The sequence below is a fragment of the Laetiporus sulphureus genome (genome assembly GCF_001632365.1).
Source record: "Laetiporus sulphureus 93-53 unplaced genomic scaffold LAESUscaffold_21, whole genome shotgun sequence".
NCBI classification, from domain to species: Eukaryota; Fungi; Basidiomycota; class Agaricomycetes; order Polyporales; family Laetiporaceae; genus Laetiporus; species Laetiporus sulphureus.
The window spans coordinates 349,672-365,625 of record NW_024468530.1 but is presented as its reverse complement, the minus strand read 5'-3'; the positions used below and the strand labels follow the sequence as shown (position 1 = coordinate 365,625).

At 53.6% G+C, this 15,954-nt stretch overlaps 6 protein-coding genes and 2 non-coding genes across 8 annotated transcripts; 5 read left to right on the top strand and 3 right to left on the bottom strand.

Moving 5' to 3' along the window:
- Nucleotides 1–1,898: 1,898 nt before the first annotated feature.
- Nucleotides 1,899–1,984, top strand: LAESUDRAFT_t55. Its single transcript has one exon. It is a non-coding gene; the product is annotated as a tRNA-Lys (tRNA).
- A 55-nt stretch (nt 1,985–2,039) lies between these two features.
- LAESUDRAFT_679890 (ATP dependent DNA helicase) lies at nt 2,040–5,091 on the bottom strand. Its single transcript, XM_040905711.1, has 13 exons — nt 4,930–5,091; nt 4,749–4,875; nt 4,115–4,696; nt 3,843–4,056; nt 3,643–3,788; nt 3,505–3,588; nt 3,214–3,450; nt 3,078–3,161; nt 2,901–3,025; nt 2,713–2,841; nt 2,324–2,663; nt 2,244–2,260; nt 2,040–2,188 (listed from the first exon to the last, which is right to left on the bottom strand). Exons 1-13 carry the CDS (start codon nt 5,073–5,075, stop codon nt 2,176–2,178), a joined length of 2,244 nt encoding a protein of 747 aa, XP_040764067.1. The 5' UTR covers nt 5,076–5,091; the 3' UTR covers nt 2,040–2,175.
- A 125-nt stretch (nt 5,092–5,216) lies between these two features.
- On the top strand, nt 5,217–5,296 carry LAESUDRAFT_t56. Its single transcript has one exon. It is a non-coding gene; the product is annotated as a tRNA-Thr (tRNA).
- A 65-nt stretch (nt 5,297–5,361) lies between these two features.
- Nucleotides 5,362–7,099, top strand: LAESUDRAFT_812913 (COP9 signalosome subunit 6). Its single transcript, XM_040914441.1, has 9 exons — nt 5,362–5,537; nt 5,591–5,667; nt 5,725–5,850; nt 5,903–5,991; nt 6,039–6,273; nt 6,324–6,416; nt 6,479–6,579; nt 6,639–6,707; nt 6,766–7,099. The coding sequence occupies exons 1-9, from the start codon at nt 5,464–5,466 to the stop codon at nt 6,916–6,918; spliced, it is 1,017 nt and encodes a 338-aa protein (XP_040764066.1). The 5' UTR covers nt 5,362–5,463; the 3' UTR covers nt 6,919–7,099.
- Nucleotides 7,100–9,893: 2,794 nt separating this feature from the next.
- Nucleotides 9,894–12,681, bottom strand: LAESUDRAFT_653658 (OPT oligopeptide transporter; the record flags this gene model as incomplete). The annotated part of the gene is made up of 12 exons (XM_040904438.1): nt 9,894–9,946; nt 10,009–10,063; nt 10,119–10,159; nt 10,215–10,522; nt 10,590–10,740; nt 10,793–10,898; nt 10,956–11,024; nt 11,078–11,182; nt 11,232–11,600; nt 11,663–11,904; nt 11,963–12,483; nt 12,533–12,681. The coding sequence occupies 12 exons, from the start codon at nt 12,679–12,681 to the stop codon at nt 9,894–9,896; spliced, it is 2,169 nt and encodes a 722-aa protein (XP_040764065.1).
- On the top strand, nt 12,509–13,639 carry LAESUDRAFT_190723 (uncharacterized protein). Its single transcript, XM_040901510.1, has 2 exons — nt 12,509–12,708; nt 12,774–13,639. The coding sequence occupies exon 2, from the start codon at nt 12,884–12,886 to the stop codon at nt 13,547–13,549; it is 666 nt and encodes a 221-aa protein (XP_040764064.1). The 5' UTR covers nt 12,509–12,708; nt 12,774–12,883; the 3' UTR covers nt 13,550–13,639.
- Nucleotides 13,602–14,854, top strand: LAESUDRAFT_726152 (uncharacterized protein). The gene is made up of 6 exons (XM_040908974.1): nt 13,602–13,919; nt 13,981–14,004; nt 14,062–14,085; nt 14,139–14,364; nt 14,424–14,484; nt 14,536–14,854. Exons 1-6 carry the CDS (start codon nt 13,823–13,825, stop codon nt 14,668–14,670), a joined length of 567 nt encoding a protein of 188 aa, XP_040764063.1. The 5' UTR covers nt 13,602–13,822; the 3' UTR covers nt 14,671–14,854.
- On the bottom strand, nt 14,828–15,933 carry LAESUDRAFT_726151 (L domain-like protein). Its single transcript, XM_040908973.1, has 4 exons — nt 15,764–15,933; nt 15,661–15,701; nt 15,254–15,589; nt 14,828–15,196 (listed from the first exon to the last, which is right to left on the bottom strand). The coding sequence occupies exons 1-4, from the start codon at nt 15,843–15,845 to the stop codon at nt 14,909–14,911; spliced, it is 747 nt and encodes a 248-aa protein (XP_040764062.1). The 5' UTR covers nt 15,846–15,933; the 3' UTR covers nt 14,828–14,908.
- Nucleotides 15,934–15,954: the final 21 nt, after the last annotated feature.

Sequence of the window (15,954 nt, the reverse complement as noted above, 5' to 3'; positions counted from 1 at the left end):
CTCGAAAGGCCAATTAGTCGACGTCTCCGCAGCGGCATGGAAGACAGAACGCCACTGGATGAAGCCGAACAGACATCGTCGAGCTGCGCCCACACGAAAACGGGAATAGCGAACGCCAGCGGTCAGAGTAAACCGCTCCGCAGCGGGGCTGTGCGTACACATAAGCCCACATCTTCTTCGGGCGTCCTCAACCTGTATAGCAGAATGATGCACCGAGCCTGCGATCCGCAGCAGACTGCGGAACATCAGCATGCATCCACCGTCCATGTCCAGCTACAGTGCATGAGTTTCTTCGCGGCTAATGTTGACCGCTACGCAGTCCGCAAGCGAGAGAGTTCGTCTCACGTCGATGCACGATACACTGTGCAGCGCAGCAGCAAGATGGACAGCATATAAGCCGCTCCGAACGCTGGGTTATTGATTTCTTTTCTTCTTGCCTGCTGGGCCTTTCAGCTGCTATCTTGCTGAAATGCTGACGTGTCGCTCATCAGTGTTGCTGATGGCATTAATCACGACAGCGGGAGCCGCTCCTTCTCTCCGGCTTCATCGCACAAACCTCGTTACGCGGCGCGATCTCTATCTTGCTATCAGTCCGACCTCGAAGGCTGACATGGACAGCTGACGGGCGCTGCACAGCCTCCGGTTTAGGCCCCTCCGTGAGTAGCGACCTCCATCATCTCGGCGAAAGCCCTTCTGACAGAATGATGGATCATGTCAATCCTAGATCTTGACCTTGATTCTTAGAAAGCCAGCTCGGTGGCGACTGGTGAGTTGTTAACAAGTCCGCTGGGACCGCATTGCAACTTCCATTCGCGTGCGTGTGCGCCGAAGGGACGTGCGCCACGGCGGCGGCGCTGCCACGCGAAAACCTGGAGGCTGCGAATCAGCCAGGCGGCCGCATATTACCGCAAACCCGCGGATAGAACGCCGCGCGCATTCACTCTCCGTGGATCTGCGCCTCATCACAAGGTCCGCTTCTGTGATTGTACTAGGACCGTTGAAGTGTCGAGCGGAATTTGTCACATACTTGGAGAAGCGAGCTGCACCGCTCTGTGGTCTCACGACGGTTTGTGATGCCGCGTGGCTGGTTCGAACGGGCGAATGTATACGCCGTTCAGTCGGATGGTTTCTTGTGAATGTCGCGGGAGGTTGTGCTTTCCTGGAACGCTCTTTTCAAACATAACGTCCGGACGTGCAGGGACGTTCATTGCTGAAGGACCAAGGTTGGCGTTTCGGCCGGCCTTATCACCCGAAGGTGCCGAGCGCAAGGCAGCTACTCCCCAGCGGTACGTATTCCATCCGCCAATAATGTGCTAGATTCTCGCTCAAGGCCGCCCGCAAGTTCGCGACGCGCCCACTGCTGTTTACGGACATCTGCCACGCCGCTCACTCGCGGACGGCGAGGCATACCATCCCACCCTATGCGGTACGCATCCCCACCTTCCGCTCTCCTGCAAGCCACCGCATGGTGCTCCAGATCCGCCAGAGGACGCTTGCACTATTATGTCGAGTCTGCATGCAGTCATAAATACGGTTCATATTGACTGCTTGCTCCGGATCGACGCTCATGTGGAAGCCTTCTCTACCACGGTCATGTCTTAAACTATAGTCACTTCCTCAGGAGCTTACTCGTGAAGTGCGTTGCACATTCTGGATGTCAGCCAATCTCAACCTCTATGAAACACGCTCGATCACTGCACCACGGGGGGGCTGAGATCCGCTGTGATGTCGTGAATTGCTCAAGAAAGGGACTCGAAGGTGCTCGAAGCAAGGCGGTAGCGTGCGCACGACGAGTCGCACCGTGACATTTGGATGCCATAGTCACCAGCCAGGGCAAGGTTCCCGTTGCTCCGGCGCCTGCTATTCTCTCTATATATTCACAATAGCATATCGTTATTGCCTGCCTAGCTCAATCGGATAGAGCGTCAGACTCTTATGAGTGCCAGGCATCTGAAGGCTGCGAGTTCGACCCTCGCGGTGGGCTATTGTTTTTTGATCGCTCGCTCAATGTACTCAATGGTTTTCCTTTCGAGATGGCTGAATAACGACTATGCTGTGCAGTCACATCGGACATAGTTGCGATGCGAAGAGAGTAAGACGCTATATTATATAAATACAGCCAAAGAGTATACAAATGCATACGACCACAGTCCGGGAAAACACACCACCAGCATATCACACACCCGATCTATAATTTATGTTGTCAGTATACCGCCAAACACATCAGTCGCCGAGATGCTCACCTGTGAACAACCTTGTTCTGAACAGATAAAAAACACAGTGGTCAGTCGTCTGTGGTAAGGCATAGTTGGAACGCACGTACCTGTCCTGAGAATCTTATGATCTCCCTCTTCTCCATCACAAAAAGCGTGCGCTCAAGTGCATGACTAGAGTAGCCGTGCTGCGTCACGAATTCGCGCACAAGACTCTGATAGCTGGTGCTCCATCCGATTGGCAGCCGTCTCCGGATTTCCTTCTCGATCGCGCTCATCTCATCGTTCAACGCGCCACGAGACAGTCCGTCGACAGAACCAGCGGACACGGCATCCATTGTCGAGCACTTGAAAAGGCGGATGGCCTCTTCGACGTGATGGTTGTGGACGACTGGAGAGAGGGCTAGCTTTGCCAGCGATTCCGAAATGCGAATGATGGCCTCGAGTTGACTGTGGAAGAGTCAATGACAAGTGAGACTGTGGAGATCACTGGACGAACCGTATAGTAATGGGAATGGAGCTGCGTTCGTCACTGTCTCGCTCTATCTGCTGCACTTGCTGACGCAGCGAGACGAAGTGGCTGCTCAACATCTCTTGCGCTTCCGCCGAAATCCGTGGTGCGCATTTTCTGTGGGTTTCGTGTTATGAAAACGCCGTTGTCGACACAGAAAGCAAGCACGGGCGTACGATTTGCAATACGAGATATACCGCTTCATCTTATCGATGTCGATCTCTCCCACAGCTTCGCCGTTTTCGTCAGCATTGTCATTTGGTCGGTTCATGTGGATGTTCATGACATGCTTTGCAATCATCTGCAGGAAAGAGCTCAGCGAAATATCATGCACTGGAAACATTTTACGCTACCCGATCGCGTTGTTCGTTGTGTTCATCCTTCACGATGAAAATCATGTCAAACCGCGATAAGATGGTCGTTTGGAAGTCAATGTTCTGAGGCAAGATGTCAGTCGTATCCCGATGAAGCGTATATCAAGCTTCATACCTCTCCCGCACTACGGCCCTCGTCATATCGACCCCAAACTGGATTTGCTGCAGCAAGCACACTCGTCCGCGAGTTTAGGACGGTGGTGATACCGGCTTTGGCGATGGAGATTGTCTGTTGCTCCATCGCTTCATGGATAGCGACCCGATCCTCGTCGCGCATCTTATCGAACTCATCAATGCATACCACACCTGTGTCTGCGAGGACCATAGCTCCCCCCTCCAGGTAAAATTCCCGCTGTGCATGCACCATTGTCAGATGAGACGTTCGAAGGGCGTTTGACAGACGTACTGAGACTGGGTCACGCTGTACAGATGCTGTGAGACCGGCAGCGCTCGAGCCCTTCCCTGACGTGTATACTGCAATTGGGGCAACCTTCGTGGCAAAGCATCAGCTTGGGATCTGATACAGGTCGATTGCTCTAGTCACCTTTTCTACGAACTTGAGGAGCTGACTCTTCGCTGTACCGGGATCACCCAATAGCAGGACATTGATATCTCCTCGTAGCCTCATTCCGTCGGGGAGCACCTTTTTCGAGCCGCCAAACAGTAGACACGTAATTGCCTTCTTGATATCTGCAAAACGTGTGAATGACCCTTGTCCGACTGAGATCAAAATTCAGAACATACCGAGGCTGCCAAAAATACTGGGTGCGACGCTCTTAGCAAAGCGCTCATAGAAGCCTTCGCTGCGAGCCATCTCGCCAAACTCCTCCTCTTCTTCAGGAGTGAATTGCATGCCGAATGGATTTGAGCCTCCGGACCCGCCAGCGGATGGAGACGACACCTCGAGATGCACGAGACGGAGGTAAGGATTCCGCAGCGCAGCTGCGCCACCGGATTTCTATTCGCGAGATGATCGTAAGCATTAACATTTTTACATTCGAAGGAATAGGACGAACCGACTTCGCTGCCTGGAAAGTCGAATAGATGCCGGTCACAATCACCCGTGAACCAGGAACGACCTGCCCAGTCAAATATCGATCTGCAGAGAGGAGCATGTGGCGAGGCAACTCTCCGACTGGCACCATGTCTGGTGCCTCCTGCAGCTTTAACGTCTGGTGATCTGAGAATGATGATTTCGAATGAATGATGAGATATGGATCCATGGGGCAATCCTTCTTCTGATTCTCAATCTCTGGTGCATCACAGACTCGAGGTAATCCTTTATCCGAGCCACCTCCCAAACCACCCAAGCCGTTTGGTGGGTAGAGAATCTTGGGACTACGACACGCACGACATTGGAGATGCAGTTTCGTAGCGCGAGCGGATAGGACGGAAGCGGAGATGACGATGCCGGGTATGCGAACGAGTTTGTTCATTGTGTTGGCAGATAGGTCACGGAACTGCTGAAGATTCAGCCCAGACTTGATGAGTATCTGGATGTTAGGAATGGAGTGCGCTGTGGTATCGGCATTGTTGCCGTGACTGTTGGCGAGAGGAAAGAGGATTGTTCGCGCTGCTTTTGTCGCGGCGGTTTCAAACTACAAACACGTAAGGAGCGCGTTCACATGAAAGACACTGAAGTCAACACACCAGTGGCAGGATCTCTGCGGGCTTCTCTTGTATGCCATGCACCAACTCGTCATTGTATAGACCAACGTGGCGAAGGTCCACCTCCAGGTGATACTGCTTCAGTAACAGATTCGCGCGTAGCTTGTCCCTACGGTTATATAAGAAACAAATTTCTGAAGTCATTCATTATGGAAAGCCTGACCTATAGACAAACTCCCCTCCAATCCGATATTGCAGCAGGAAGTCTAGAAGGAGTCTCTCCGTTTGAGAAGGAGATTCAGGAAATGTTGGCTCGGGGGCGTCATGGATTGAGACGGAAAAAATACGATCAGCATCAAACCCAGACATACTGAACTGCTGGTTGGGAGATCGAGAAGTGAGTAAAGACGCGACGCGCCGTACGCGTTTCATAAAGAAGTTCAGGGCAGGTTAATTCGTGTTTCCAGCAATGAAATGCAACATGAATATCAAACTGATAGTTGTATTGATTCCCGTTTAGCTCAGTTGGTAGAGCGCGTCACTAGTATAACGCCATGACGAGGTCAGTCGTTCGAGTCGGCTAATGGGAATGAGTTGTTTTCTTTTTTGCATTTGCATTCAACAAGGTGTCTATGGATAGCCTCACAGCAATCTTGCCCACGCGCGCTATGTCCGTTTGTCTGAGAGTACGCGTGTGGCTCAGCTCGAATTCGTTCATCCCCATTTCTCGTACCTCAGCTGGCGAATTCTGCACATCATGACTTCTATGGACGTTGACGAACTCCCTGTCGTGTTGCCTTCCACCACAACTTCTACTCTCTCTTTATCCCTGTATGTCAATCTTACAGTGCGAGGGACGACGGAGATGCTGATCCGCCGGGCAGTCATCCGTTACCCATCCTCAACATCTCAGAGCATCTGACCCGCCTGAAACTACAGACTAAGTCGAATTCGCCTTTCGGTTGGTTGAGTGCGGCCATCGTGTATCTGCGCAACTGACTTAGAATGGTGCTGCTAGTTCTTGGCGCACTCCTGGGAACTCAAAACGGGCGTGAAGTCGAGATAGTGAACACCTTTGAGCTCGCAGTTGGGGAGGATGGTCTTACTGTAGACCAGGCGTTTCTGATTGATCGAAAAGAACAATGTAAGCACTCGTCGATCTTGTCCTGTATGAGCGTGAACGGAACATGCGCTAGACAAACTGGTCTTTCCATCGCTCGAGTTCATCGGATGGTATACTGTAGCGCCTCGGCCCAACATCCAGCACATCGCCCTGCACGAACAGGTGGGTTGCTCAACGGTACGGGATCGCTTCTTTCTGATCCGCCACAGTTCGTGCCGTACAGCTCCACGCCACTGCTGGTGCTGCTGCAGCCATCCACGGTCTTTGCGGCTTCAGATATAACAGGACAAGCGCTCCCTATCAAAGCATATGAACCCACGTTTGAGATCCGCGACAACAAGTCGCGCTCAGTATTCATCGAGGCACCGTTTACTGTTGAAACGGGCGAGGCGGAGCGTATTGCGGTTGATTGGACTGCGAAGGGTGGAGAAGGAGACAACAGCCGTAAGTGTATGCTTAGCACAGTCTGAAGTCTTCCTCATGACCTTTCGCAGTCGAGTCGCACCTGAATTCGCAGCGTGCTGCAGTCAAGATGCTACACGATAGAATAGTGTTGCTTGTGAAGTATGTCAGTGACGTGCTTGCGGGTGAGTTCTATCCTAATTCGTATTGACCATCAATGTAATTCATCACTTCTGCTCATATTTAGGCCAAGCCACCAAAGACCATGCAACCCTACGCTCTCTTTCGGCCTTGGTCGCTTCGCTTCCTGCAAGTGAACACAAAGGTTTTCGGGAGGAATTCGATACAGTATGTTATGTGTACCTTCTGCTTGTCCTCTTGCTTATTCTGCATGCTCTGCATTTTAGGAATATGAGGACGTTCAGCTGACTGCTTACCTAGCTGCGCTCACAAAGTCAACTAGCCTGCTCAACGACGTGTGTCATACTCACAGCTGCTCATATGGCGTTGCTGACCTCAACCATCATCCCGCAGCTGATAGACAAGCACAATGTGTTGACCGCTACAAGGGAAGAGCGTGCTCCTGCAGGCCCGCGGAGGCGAGGAATGGGTATGGGTATGGGTATGGGCCTCGGTGGTATAGGCATGATGGGAATGAGGCCCTCCGATTGGGGCGGCTTCCGTTGATGTGACCTCGACATTTGACCTCAAATGATTCGATATCCCATGCACTCAGATTTGACTCGCAAAATGCCCCTGTCACCTGCTGTATCATTGTTCCCGTCCGTTCTCAGTCTGTGTACTATTCTTGTCAATGCATGTGATCTGATCATTCTCGCAAGTTATAGATGGGCGGTTCGCATCGGCGACGGATTTCGTGCGGTGTTTGCTCGCAGTGAAGAGAAGTTGTACGGTAAATGCTCCGCTTCGTACGTGGTTTCGAGACTAGGAATCACGCATCTATCATGATGCATACCACAAACTGATTTCACCATGTTGCGCTCATCAAAGGATGATTTTTGCCCGTGTAACCTCGATATGAGCATTTCGAAGCCATATGCTCGTTGCGAGGCGCAAATTTCTCAATCGCAAATCAGGAATTCTGGTGAGGCCATAGCGGCCAAGGTGGACGCAGCAAGGGTGCAGTGACTGATTAGGAAGGATCTAGCTCGAGAATGGAAGGTGAGATTGAACGATCGCAGCCTGAAGCTCAGCGGTCAAACGATGCCAATTCGAACATAGGAGTACGTTCGTATATGAGTCCCTCCCAATTGTTATATTCTTCGTCTGCACCGCCAACATACACCCATGTTGCCCACGTTGCGCGACGACTCTGAAGTCTCTCGATGCGCTGGATGTCTTGTTTTCTTCATTTATGGGTTCTCTGTATCTGGCGAGCACGCTCAAGTCAATCCTACGCTCACACATTTTATTACCCAGCTAGTGTCGCGGTGGGTCGTATGTGGAAATCCGATACAAGAAGTCGGGGTTTATCTCGCGGTGAACCCCTTCGTCATTCTTTTTGACATGGAGCTCTGGCTGCTGGTAATACATGCCAACTGACATTCTCTCGCTCAAGCTCTGCGGTTGCAGGGTCTAGGGAGCCAGCTCAGCCCGACTATCGTCCAGCTTCAGCTGTTCAATTCGGTCCCCATCCACGAGCTGCCTGATACTGCACAACCCATCATTCGGCACATCCCAACTGTCATCTCACACCCGATAACATGCCCGTTGGAGGTCAAGCTCAATGCTGTGCAAGAGGTAGTTGGAGCAATGAGCGACGAAAACATAAAAAGAGAAATGCAGAGAAGGCGCCATGAAAAGGAGAAGAGCCGACGCTGCGGAAGAAAGAGGACGGTAAATGCGAGCGTTGCGTGGGACGAGTAGAGGGAAGGCCGCATACAGACAAAGAGGTCGGGCCCTCTTCGCTGGCTCCTCCTCCTGGTACGTGTCACTTCGCGTTACGGCCTCTATGCGCCTTCGCGCCTCCTTCTCACCGCGTCTCCGTTTCTCGCGCCTCTGCGCCTCTGCCTCCCTCGCGCCTCTGTGCCCCATTTCTTCCGTGCCCTCGCGCCTCTTGCTTCTTTCTTGCCACCGCGCCTCTCGCTTTCTTCGCGCCTGCGTTTCCGCAACTATTCGCACTCTTGCGCCTCCTGTTTTTTTTTTTCCTAGCGCGGTCCGCCGCCTCATGATCGCACACTCTATTGTGCCCTCCACCTCAACCTTACTTGCCCCTCCGGGCCTTCTTTTCCACTTGCATTTTCTTCTCTCCTGCCTTACTCATTGCTGACGACGTTGGGCCATGTGTAGCCCTCTGCCTTCCCGCACTACCCCGGCTGTGCCCTCTGGCCCTCGCAAACTGTCACCGCGCGATTTCCCTGATGCGGCGACGGAACTTGACCCTGACCGTCTCATGGATCCTCCAGCCGTGATCAAGATCATCCGATCCAGCTTGAAAGTGTATATTCCACTCACCGCCTTAACCAACTATGCGCGTTGGAGCATGCATCGACTGGCTCATTCGTCAGAAAGAGACCCTCAAGGTCGAGAACGGGGCCATCACCATTTCGCTTCCAATCCTTGATGCCTCTCGAGAGCCATTCCTATCTGCTGCCGAGTTTCCACAGGCATATCCACGCTACCTCTCCCTCATCCATGCTCACCATCACGGAGAGGGCCGGCTTCGATTGGCGGCCGAGTTCGAAGCTCACTACAACCTTATAATCAGTCGTTTTGACTGGGCCGAGCGCACCGGCATCTACATCGCCTTGGACATCATGATCCGGTACCAGCACCTTGGACAAGTCATCCTGCTATGTTCTCACAGATGCTCCAGAGCTGTCAGTGATGGAGGCCATGATAAGGCCTTAGTCCCTGCATCCTGTGGAATACCGTCGTCGTCGCCAGCCACAATCAGCGGAAGACATCTCCGCATTCCACATCTCTTTCCCTCCTCACTCCTACCCCATTCCAAAACCTCTGTGTCATATCGTATTATAAGAAGTTCTTGCTACGGCTCGCCATTCGATGGGAAAGATCGTCCGTGCATACGCTCATATATGCATCTCGATGGACTTTGTCGTTCTCTATCGAGAAGATTCTTGATTCACGACCTGAACAGTGATCGCACTCGAAGAGGCTACAGCGTGTTCGAGTCCGGTTACTGTTCCGGCCGCCTCTTTCTGGGAATCTTGCGGTAGAACGTTGGGCTTTCGGAGCAGCTTGCATTCGTTGCATCGATTGGCACGACACATCAATCTCAGATTGCACGAGTCACAATTACAACTTCTCTTTCCCATTGCAAGATGGATATACCGTAATATGTACCTGAGAAAACAGCTGCTACGCTAATCTAGACGGGAAGCAACCGGCGGCGAGTGATCGACGCCGGCGCGTGAAACCTACATGCAGAACACGTTGATCTGAGCTTGTACATGAGCAGTTTTTATATCGATGTGCATGACGAACCGGTGGGATGCGAATGGGTAGCATTGGGTGGTGGGGGTTCTTTAAGGACAGAAGACAATGATACATGAAGCGAACGACGTTATGTGCAGCATAGAAAGCAATGAAGGCAAATTGTAAAGGTATCTCCTACGAGGGAGCCATGAAATGTTGTGAATGCCGAAAAAAATGCATTTAGATAGAATATGAAATTATGCTTAGATGCCGCCGGAAGGTGTTGATCTCAATGGAGTACCTCTGTAATCCGCAGCTAAGGAGAAAAGAGACACATGAGCCTTCGCATGCAGACAACATACAGCGAGAGCTACGTACTATTCTTCCATACATCGTTCCCCCACCAGCTTATGCTGACGCCGCCTTTTGGAAACTACATCGCCAATCATGAGTACCCCGTTGATCTCATATAACATCGCAAGACATACCTCCAACGCAAAGAAAATCACAAGCAGCGAGACCACCGTCCCTGCCAGCCACTCAATCAGTTGCTCGTTCCCTAGCAAGAAACCTCCTCCACTCACCGCTATCCAAAGCCGCACTCGTCACGTAGTTAAATTTGCTCCACCACGCAAAGTTACGCCTCCGCAGCACATACTGGAAGATGAATCCAACCAGGAACCACGACGAGTAGTTGATACCCGTCGCGGGCGGGATATCCGCGATGCCGTTCAAGAGCAACGGCGTGTTGATGTAGCGCATCCACGACTCTGGATTCCGCCGCGTCCAGAGCCAGAACGGGATAGGCAGGACTGCGCCGATGAGCAGTGCCCACAGCTCCGGGTTGTACATCGACCCCGAGCCAAACTGACGCCTGGGCCCGATTACTCCCCTGTGTCATGGATCCGAACATCGGTCACGATCCGTGAAACGGACGAGGACACACGGTAGGAGCTCACCAGAGCACGGACGCCTCGTAGAACACCTCGTTATGCGGACACGTCAGCGAGTATTTCTGGTGCGGCGTGCAGATTTGCGGCACGCTCTCGAACATCCACTGCTGCATACCGCACTGGATGAAAGCGACCAGCAACGTCGATACCAATTGCGCTGTTGAAGAATCAACTGACGACGCTCCACGAAGACAACAAGTTGCGCGCACCAACGAATGTAGCCCGTGGTGGGACCTTGATGTAGTGCCCAAGCTTCAGGTCTGACACGAATCTCGAGCCCTCAGTGAGCGTCTGCAGCGCGTATGACTTGAAGAACTGCGATGAAGAGGCCGTGAGAATGCGACCATACCCTCCAGCGTCAAAAATACTCACCATGTTAGGGATGGGCTGGCCTGTAAGTACTACTCCGGGTATAATTTGCGCCAGAATGTTTATCGAAATCTGTGAAACGATGAGTGTGATGTCATTAGAGGAGAAAGAAATATAGGACATACCACTTGGCCGGATATCGAGTAGACGTATCCAGATGGTATGATATAGACGACAGGGATAATCGCAGCGAGAATCAAGAACCACACGGGTGCGCCGGTATGCCAAACCTACTCTCTTTCAACATCACACAGCAAACGCATCCAACGATCCACTCACCTCCGCCGCAACGATCGCCAGCGCAAAGAACGTCACAAACACGACCGCATACCACCAGTCGGGTACCTCGGGGTACGCCTTCATGAGCTTCGCATGAATATCATCCTTTTCCGTGCTCACGCGCTTGATGCCTTGCCATATTGTCTTCCCGTGGAACAGCGCCGTGTGCACGATCACGCATGGCGCGAGCGCGAACGCCATTAGGTACGTCATCGTGTACGCCGCGGGAAGGTACAGCGGCGAGTACGCCTCGTACAACGATTGGGAGAAATCTCCCGAACTGTCAAGTATCTTCGAGACGTTGTACACGTCTCCGAAGCGGTCGTATAGCTCCGTCGAAAGCATCGGAAAGTATGCGAGACTCCATACCTGCATGACGGCGGAAGGTGCATCAGTAACAGGGAAGCAGGTGGAGGAGAGGAGACACATACGTTAGGGTAGTACAGCGCCGGCGTCAAAATCCAATAGAAAAACACGAAGCCAGCGAATACTTGCACCTGCGCCCACCATGGCACCATCAGCGGGCTCGAGATCCAGCTGATCTGCGTCCAATCGAACGTCAGCAAGCCCATCCCCAGCCCGGACTCGATGCCGAACAGCTGGTTGACCGGCACATTGTTCGGCACGATCCAGCAAACCCAGGAGAACACCGACAGAGCGGTGAACAGGTACCCTTCAAAGAGCCCTCGCGGTCAAAACAGCGTGGTGAACCAGGTCGCAGACGCACGCACCTGGCAGGAAGTAGAACACAAACGCCGCCACACCCACATACACCAGATACCTGAAGCGCGAGATACCGCCGCGCGGCTCGTCCTCCTCCGCGTGCAGCGTGTTCAGCAGCGTGCACACGATTAGGTTCTGTGGCCACACCATGCTCGCCGGCCACACCAATATCCTCCTGCACAGCCCCGCCAGTCCAAAGCCCGTCAATTGCGTCGCCAAGATCAGCACCACATTGAACCAATATCCCAGGTTTTCGCCGTAGCTAACGTCGATGGAGATCGTAGCCTGGATGGCATATGGCGGACCACTCGCGACATTCGCCATCATGAAAACCAGCGCGTGTTCTTTAATGTTCCAAGGGCCGGGATTGAGCGAAAACTCATGCCCGCCTAGCCAGCGCGGGAGACGATAGGTCGTGATGGGCAGCCAAAACGCGAGGAACTTGCCGATGGGGTGCGCCACGATAACGACGAGTGTCGTGCTTATGCTTGGCGCTGGTTGTCGCATGTAGAAGAACATGTTCGCCGCTCTGGGAGGAATGTGAGGGAAGAATCGCACATAGGTAGACATGTACGCACGCAGCGACGGCAGTCAGCAGCAGACCAAGCACCCATAGTCGTAATGTCAAGACGGGCATATCTGGATCGTCAATATTTGATACCGACGCCCGCACCTCTGGATACGGGCTATCTTCCTCTTCGGCTAGGTCATCAAAATTGTAGTCCATTCTGTGCACGAACATCGTATCGAATGAGTGAGTATCAGAGTAAATCTCATGACTGCGTCACGTACTTCACAGACTCTTCCTGACTTTCAAAGTCCTGCATGCTCGTGAAGCTCAATGATCTTGGGGTGCAGGGGATGTCCTTCAACTTCGGCTCAATCGAGGACAGTTCGCGAAACTTTTCCTTTGCATCTGGAAGGGATATATGTGCGCCAGGATTGCTGAGAGCCGAGCTAACGCCAGAGAGCCTGGTGATTGCTGTTCCCGGGGCAGTAAGAGGCGAACTAGGAGCCTGATTGAGGCGTCGCATGCGGTACGGGTCGCCATCGTGCGATTGCGAATCGGTGGAAGGTGGTGTCTCGACGGGGGTAAGGTGGTACGGGTGTCGTGGGTGCAAGGTCGATGGCCCTGGGACGGGGCCGACGCGGTCCCGCATGGACTGGTCAAAGGTCGGAGGAGGGAATTGCACGGGCGGAAATGCTATCGGAGACGCGCCGAAGCCGGGGGAAGACATGGCGATGGGTATCGTCTGAAATTGAGCATGGTCGGGCTGGGACGGGGCGTCCTGCTGCTGCTGCTGGGGTGTAGAGGGAGGGCCGAAGGCAAAGACGTCCTCAGCGTCGGACTCGTCGGAGTCGTCCTCGTCGATGGTGTACTCCTGGGAGAAGGTGTACTGCGGATCGCGGTCGTAGTACGCGCCGGCGGTGGTGGGCCGGGCAGAGAAGGGCCTTTCGGATGTGTAGGGACGGTCAGCAGAGCTCGGGGGACGCCTCGCCATCGGGTGCGACGGGCAGAGGGCGGGGAGGGAGGCGGGAGGAGGGAGAGTTGGGAGAGGGGGAGGGAGAGAGGCGGGATATGGAGTATGGCATAGAGTGAGAAAGAACCCGCCAACTGGCCAGGCACATCACCCTCCCGCCGTTCCTGACCCATAGCACACAGCCGCCCATTTCTCCTCCCCCGAGTCTCGCGCTCGCCGTCCCAGTTCTTCCGCAGCTTTTGTGCAACATATGCTATCGTATTCTGCGCAAAGCGAGCGCTGAGCAGCGCGTTGTCTCGCGTGTGGGCGGCAGGAACCGTCGGATGGCGACCGGGTGCGGCAGTCAATTCGTCTTGGCTATCAAGCGCCAGTCTCTCTGCCTTCGCCATGTCGTCCGTCCAGGTCCTCTCCCTTGCCTCCATTCGCGCCCTCTTCAACCTCCGCAGTCTCTATCTCATCACCTATGGCTGGCTCTTGGGAATGTGTGCGTACCTCTAGTGTGCCTTTCACCTCGTGCGTCCTACTCAGACTGCTCCCGATCGCAGCGATTTGGGTGACCTTCATCGGCGGTGCGTCTTCGGTCTCGTCCGCACGCGAACAGCGTTCCTGACCCCCTCGTGCCGCAGGTACTATTGCACTCAGGACCCTCCGTGCGTCTCTCGCCCTCGCACGCATAGACGTAATGCTCAATGCTCATCTCTAGCAAGGCACCAGTTTGGCACCCTCCAGCATCGCACGTTCCCCATTTACTTCATGATCAGCATCGCCATGTCCTCGGGCCTTTTGGCGCTCTGGTCGCGCGCTCATCCCACCGTCCTCACTGAAATCACGAATCCGGCTCTGGCTGATGTGGCGCAGGCTTATGCGCTCGGCACCGTCACGATAATGCACTTGATTAACCACTTTGTGGTCGGACCTCTCACTAGCAAGTCAGTTCCGGCTGTGAGCACATCCACAACAAACGTAATCTGACCTCGGCCTCCTGCAGGACCATGTTTCAACGCCACAAGCAGGAAAAGGAAGAAGGCAAGGCTTATAACGAGCCCGGCGTGCGTGTCCTGACCTAATTGCGCGGCCTGCATGACTGATCCGCGGTGTAGATTTCCGATGCAATGAAGTCACTGAACAGCACGTTCAGTATGTTGCATGGCGTGAGCTCTTTTGCCAATCTCTTTGCTCTGATGGCCCTCCTGTTCCATGGCCTCTGGTTGGGCAATTTCGGCAGTGGATTGTAGAAGCCACCGCAACGCTCTCGCCATCACTGTCTTTTTGCTTACGCCAAGAATGTTTATCTGTCCTGCTTGCTTTCATGTTGTTGTTCATTAGCCTCGCTGTGTGTTTTTGTAAACGCCCGTGTTGTGTCAATAGTGCCTCACACATAGGACAGGAATAGTCCGTGAAAATGCGTAAGGTATATACCATGACAACGTATAGTAAGATTACAGCAAGATTCACACCGGCCTCGTACAAAGTTCACGCGCCGACGCTCTGCATCTCTGGCATAAAGCCCTCGCGCAGACTACGTTCTAGCCGCCGGATCTCCTCTATGGACGTCGCGCGTGCGATTGCCTCTTTCACCTTCTCCGCCTCCTCCTTTGACATGAGTCGTCCTGCCTTGCCGTGCACGATGGCCGGTTTAGGCTCGTCGGTTGCTACTGGCGCCTTGGAAGTATGCGTCGACACGGTTGTTGACAGCGTTGTTGCGAGCTGCGTGGGCAACTTATCGGCAGTGAGGAAGAGCGTTTTTGCTGTTTGTCGCTCCTACCACACGAGGCACAGACATGAGTCCTGTTCTTTTTTCTCGAAGTCATCACGCACCTTGTCCCGAATCCGCTGAAAGTCGAGCACCCTCAGCTCGGGTATTCGCCATGCGAGCCACTCGCGGTAGTATTTCTTTTCGCGGACGGGGTTGCCGAGGAGGGAGAGGTAGAGAAGGTTTTTGAGGTCCTTGAGCGGCTCGAGGTCGCCCAGCTCAGTGATGTTGTTGTTCGTCAGCACAAGCGTGGTGAGGTTCGGCACGGAGAGGTGGAGCGCGGGCGAGACGGACGCGATGCGGTTGTTCGCGAGCAGTAGCGTGCGCAGTCGCCGCAGGAGCGGAATGTTGCCCAGGACGAGGATGGAGTTGTCTGTAAAGTCGATCGCATCGTGTTGATCCTGCGAACACAAACCGCGTCTTTTGTGAGCGTGGAGACCTCCACAGTCAAGACAGGGACGTAAAAACCCACCCTGGTGATACCCAAGTTTTCGATCGCAGGGATTTTGTAGCCTGCAACACGACCGACCCGTCGTTCGTGATATGCGCACAAGAGACGAACGGTCGCCACCCACCTCTGAGATCCAGCTGCCGCTCTTTGAGCGGGTTCAGCGAGGAGGGCACGGACTGGATGAGTTCCGGCGTGAGTTTCACCATCGCGGCGTATGCACGAGGGATCCTAACAATTTAGCTTGAGAATGGGCTGCTGGAAAGCACTGGCAAGGTGGACGCAGACATGGGCGCCTAAGGCAAGCGAGTGTTTGAG

What these genes read in the sequence shown, in the direction of transcription:
- LAESUDRAFT_190723 (XM_040901510.1), top strand. Translation starts at nt 12,884, where the DNA reads ATGTGCGCCAGGATTGCTGAGAGCCGAGCTAACGCCAGAGAGCCTGGT.
- LAESUDRAFT_726151 (XM_040908973.1), bottom strand. Translation starts at nt 15,845, where the DNA reads ATGGTGAAACTCACGCCGGAACTCATCCAGTCCGTGCCCTCCTCGCTG. An exon ending in GCGGCAGCTGGATCTCAGAG is followed by an intron (nt 15,702 to 15,763) that starts GTGGGTGGCGAC and finishes GTCGTGTTGCAG; the next exon opens with GCTACAAAATCCCTGCGATC. An exon ending in AAAACTTGGGTATCACCAGG is followed by an intron (nt 15,590 to 15,660) that starts GTGGGTTTTTAC and finishes TTGTGTTCGCAG; the next exon opens with GATCAACACGATGCGATCGA.
- LAESUDRAFT_679890 (XM_040905711.1), bottom strand. Translation starts at nt 5,075, where the DNA reads ATGTCTGGGTTTGATGCTGATCGTATTTTTTCCGTCTCAATCCATGAC. An exon ending in TCCTCAAGTTCGTAGAAAAG is followed by an intron (nt 3,589 to 3,642) that starts GTGACTAGAGCA and finishes TTTGCCACGAAG; the next exon opens with GTTGCCCCAATTGCAGTATA. An exon ending in TCCATTCCCATTACTATACG is followed by an intron (nt 2,664 to 2,712) that starts GTTCGTCCAGTG and finishes ACTCTTCCACAG; the next exon opens with TCAACTCGAGGCCATCATTC.
- LAESUDRAFT_812913 (XM_040914441.1), top strand. Translation starts at nt 5,464, where the DNA reads ATGACTTCTATGGACGTTGACGAACTCCCTGTCGTGTTGCCTTCCACC. An exon ending in TGGAGAAGGAGACAACAGCC is followed by an intron (nt 6,274 to 6,323) that starts GTAAGTGTATGC and finishes GACCTTTCGCAG; the next exon opens with TCGAGTCGCACCTGAATTCG. An exon ending in TTCGGGAGGAATTCGATACA is followed by an intron (nt 6,580 to 6,638) that starts GTATGTTATGTG and finishes TCTGCATTTTAG; the next exon opens with GAATATGAGGACGTTCAGCT.
- LAESUDRAFT_726152 (XM_040908974.1), top strand. Translation starts at nt 13,823, where the DNA reads ATGTCGTCCGTCCAGGTCCTCTCCCTTGCCTCCATTCGCGCCCTCTTC. An exon ending in TTGGGTGACCTTCATCGGCG is followed by an intron (nt 14,005 to 14,061) that starts GTGCGTCTTCGG and finishes CTCGTGCCGCAG; the next exon opens with GTACTATTGCACTCAGGACC. An exon ending in TATTGCACTCAGGACCCTCC is followed by an intron (nt 14,086 to 14,138) that starts GTGCGTCTCTCG and finishes GCTCATCTCTAG; the next exon opens with CAAGGCACCAGTTTGGCACC.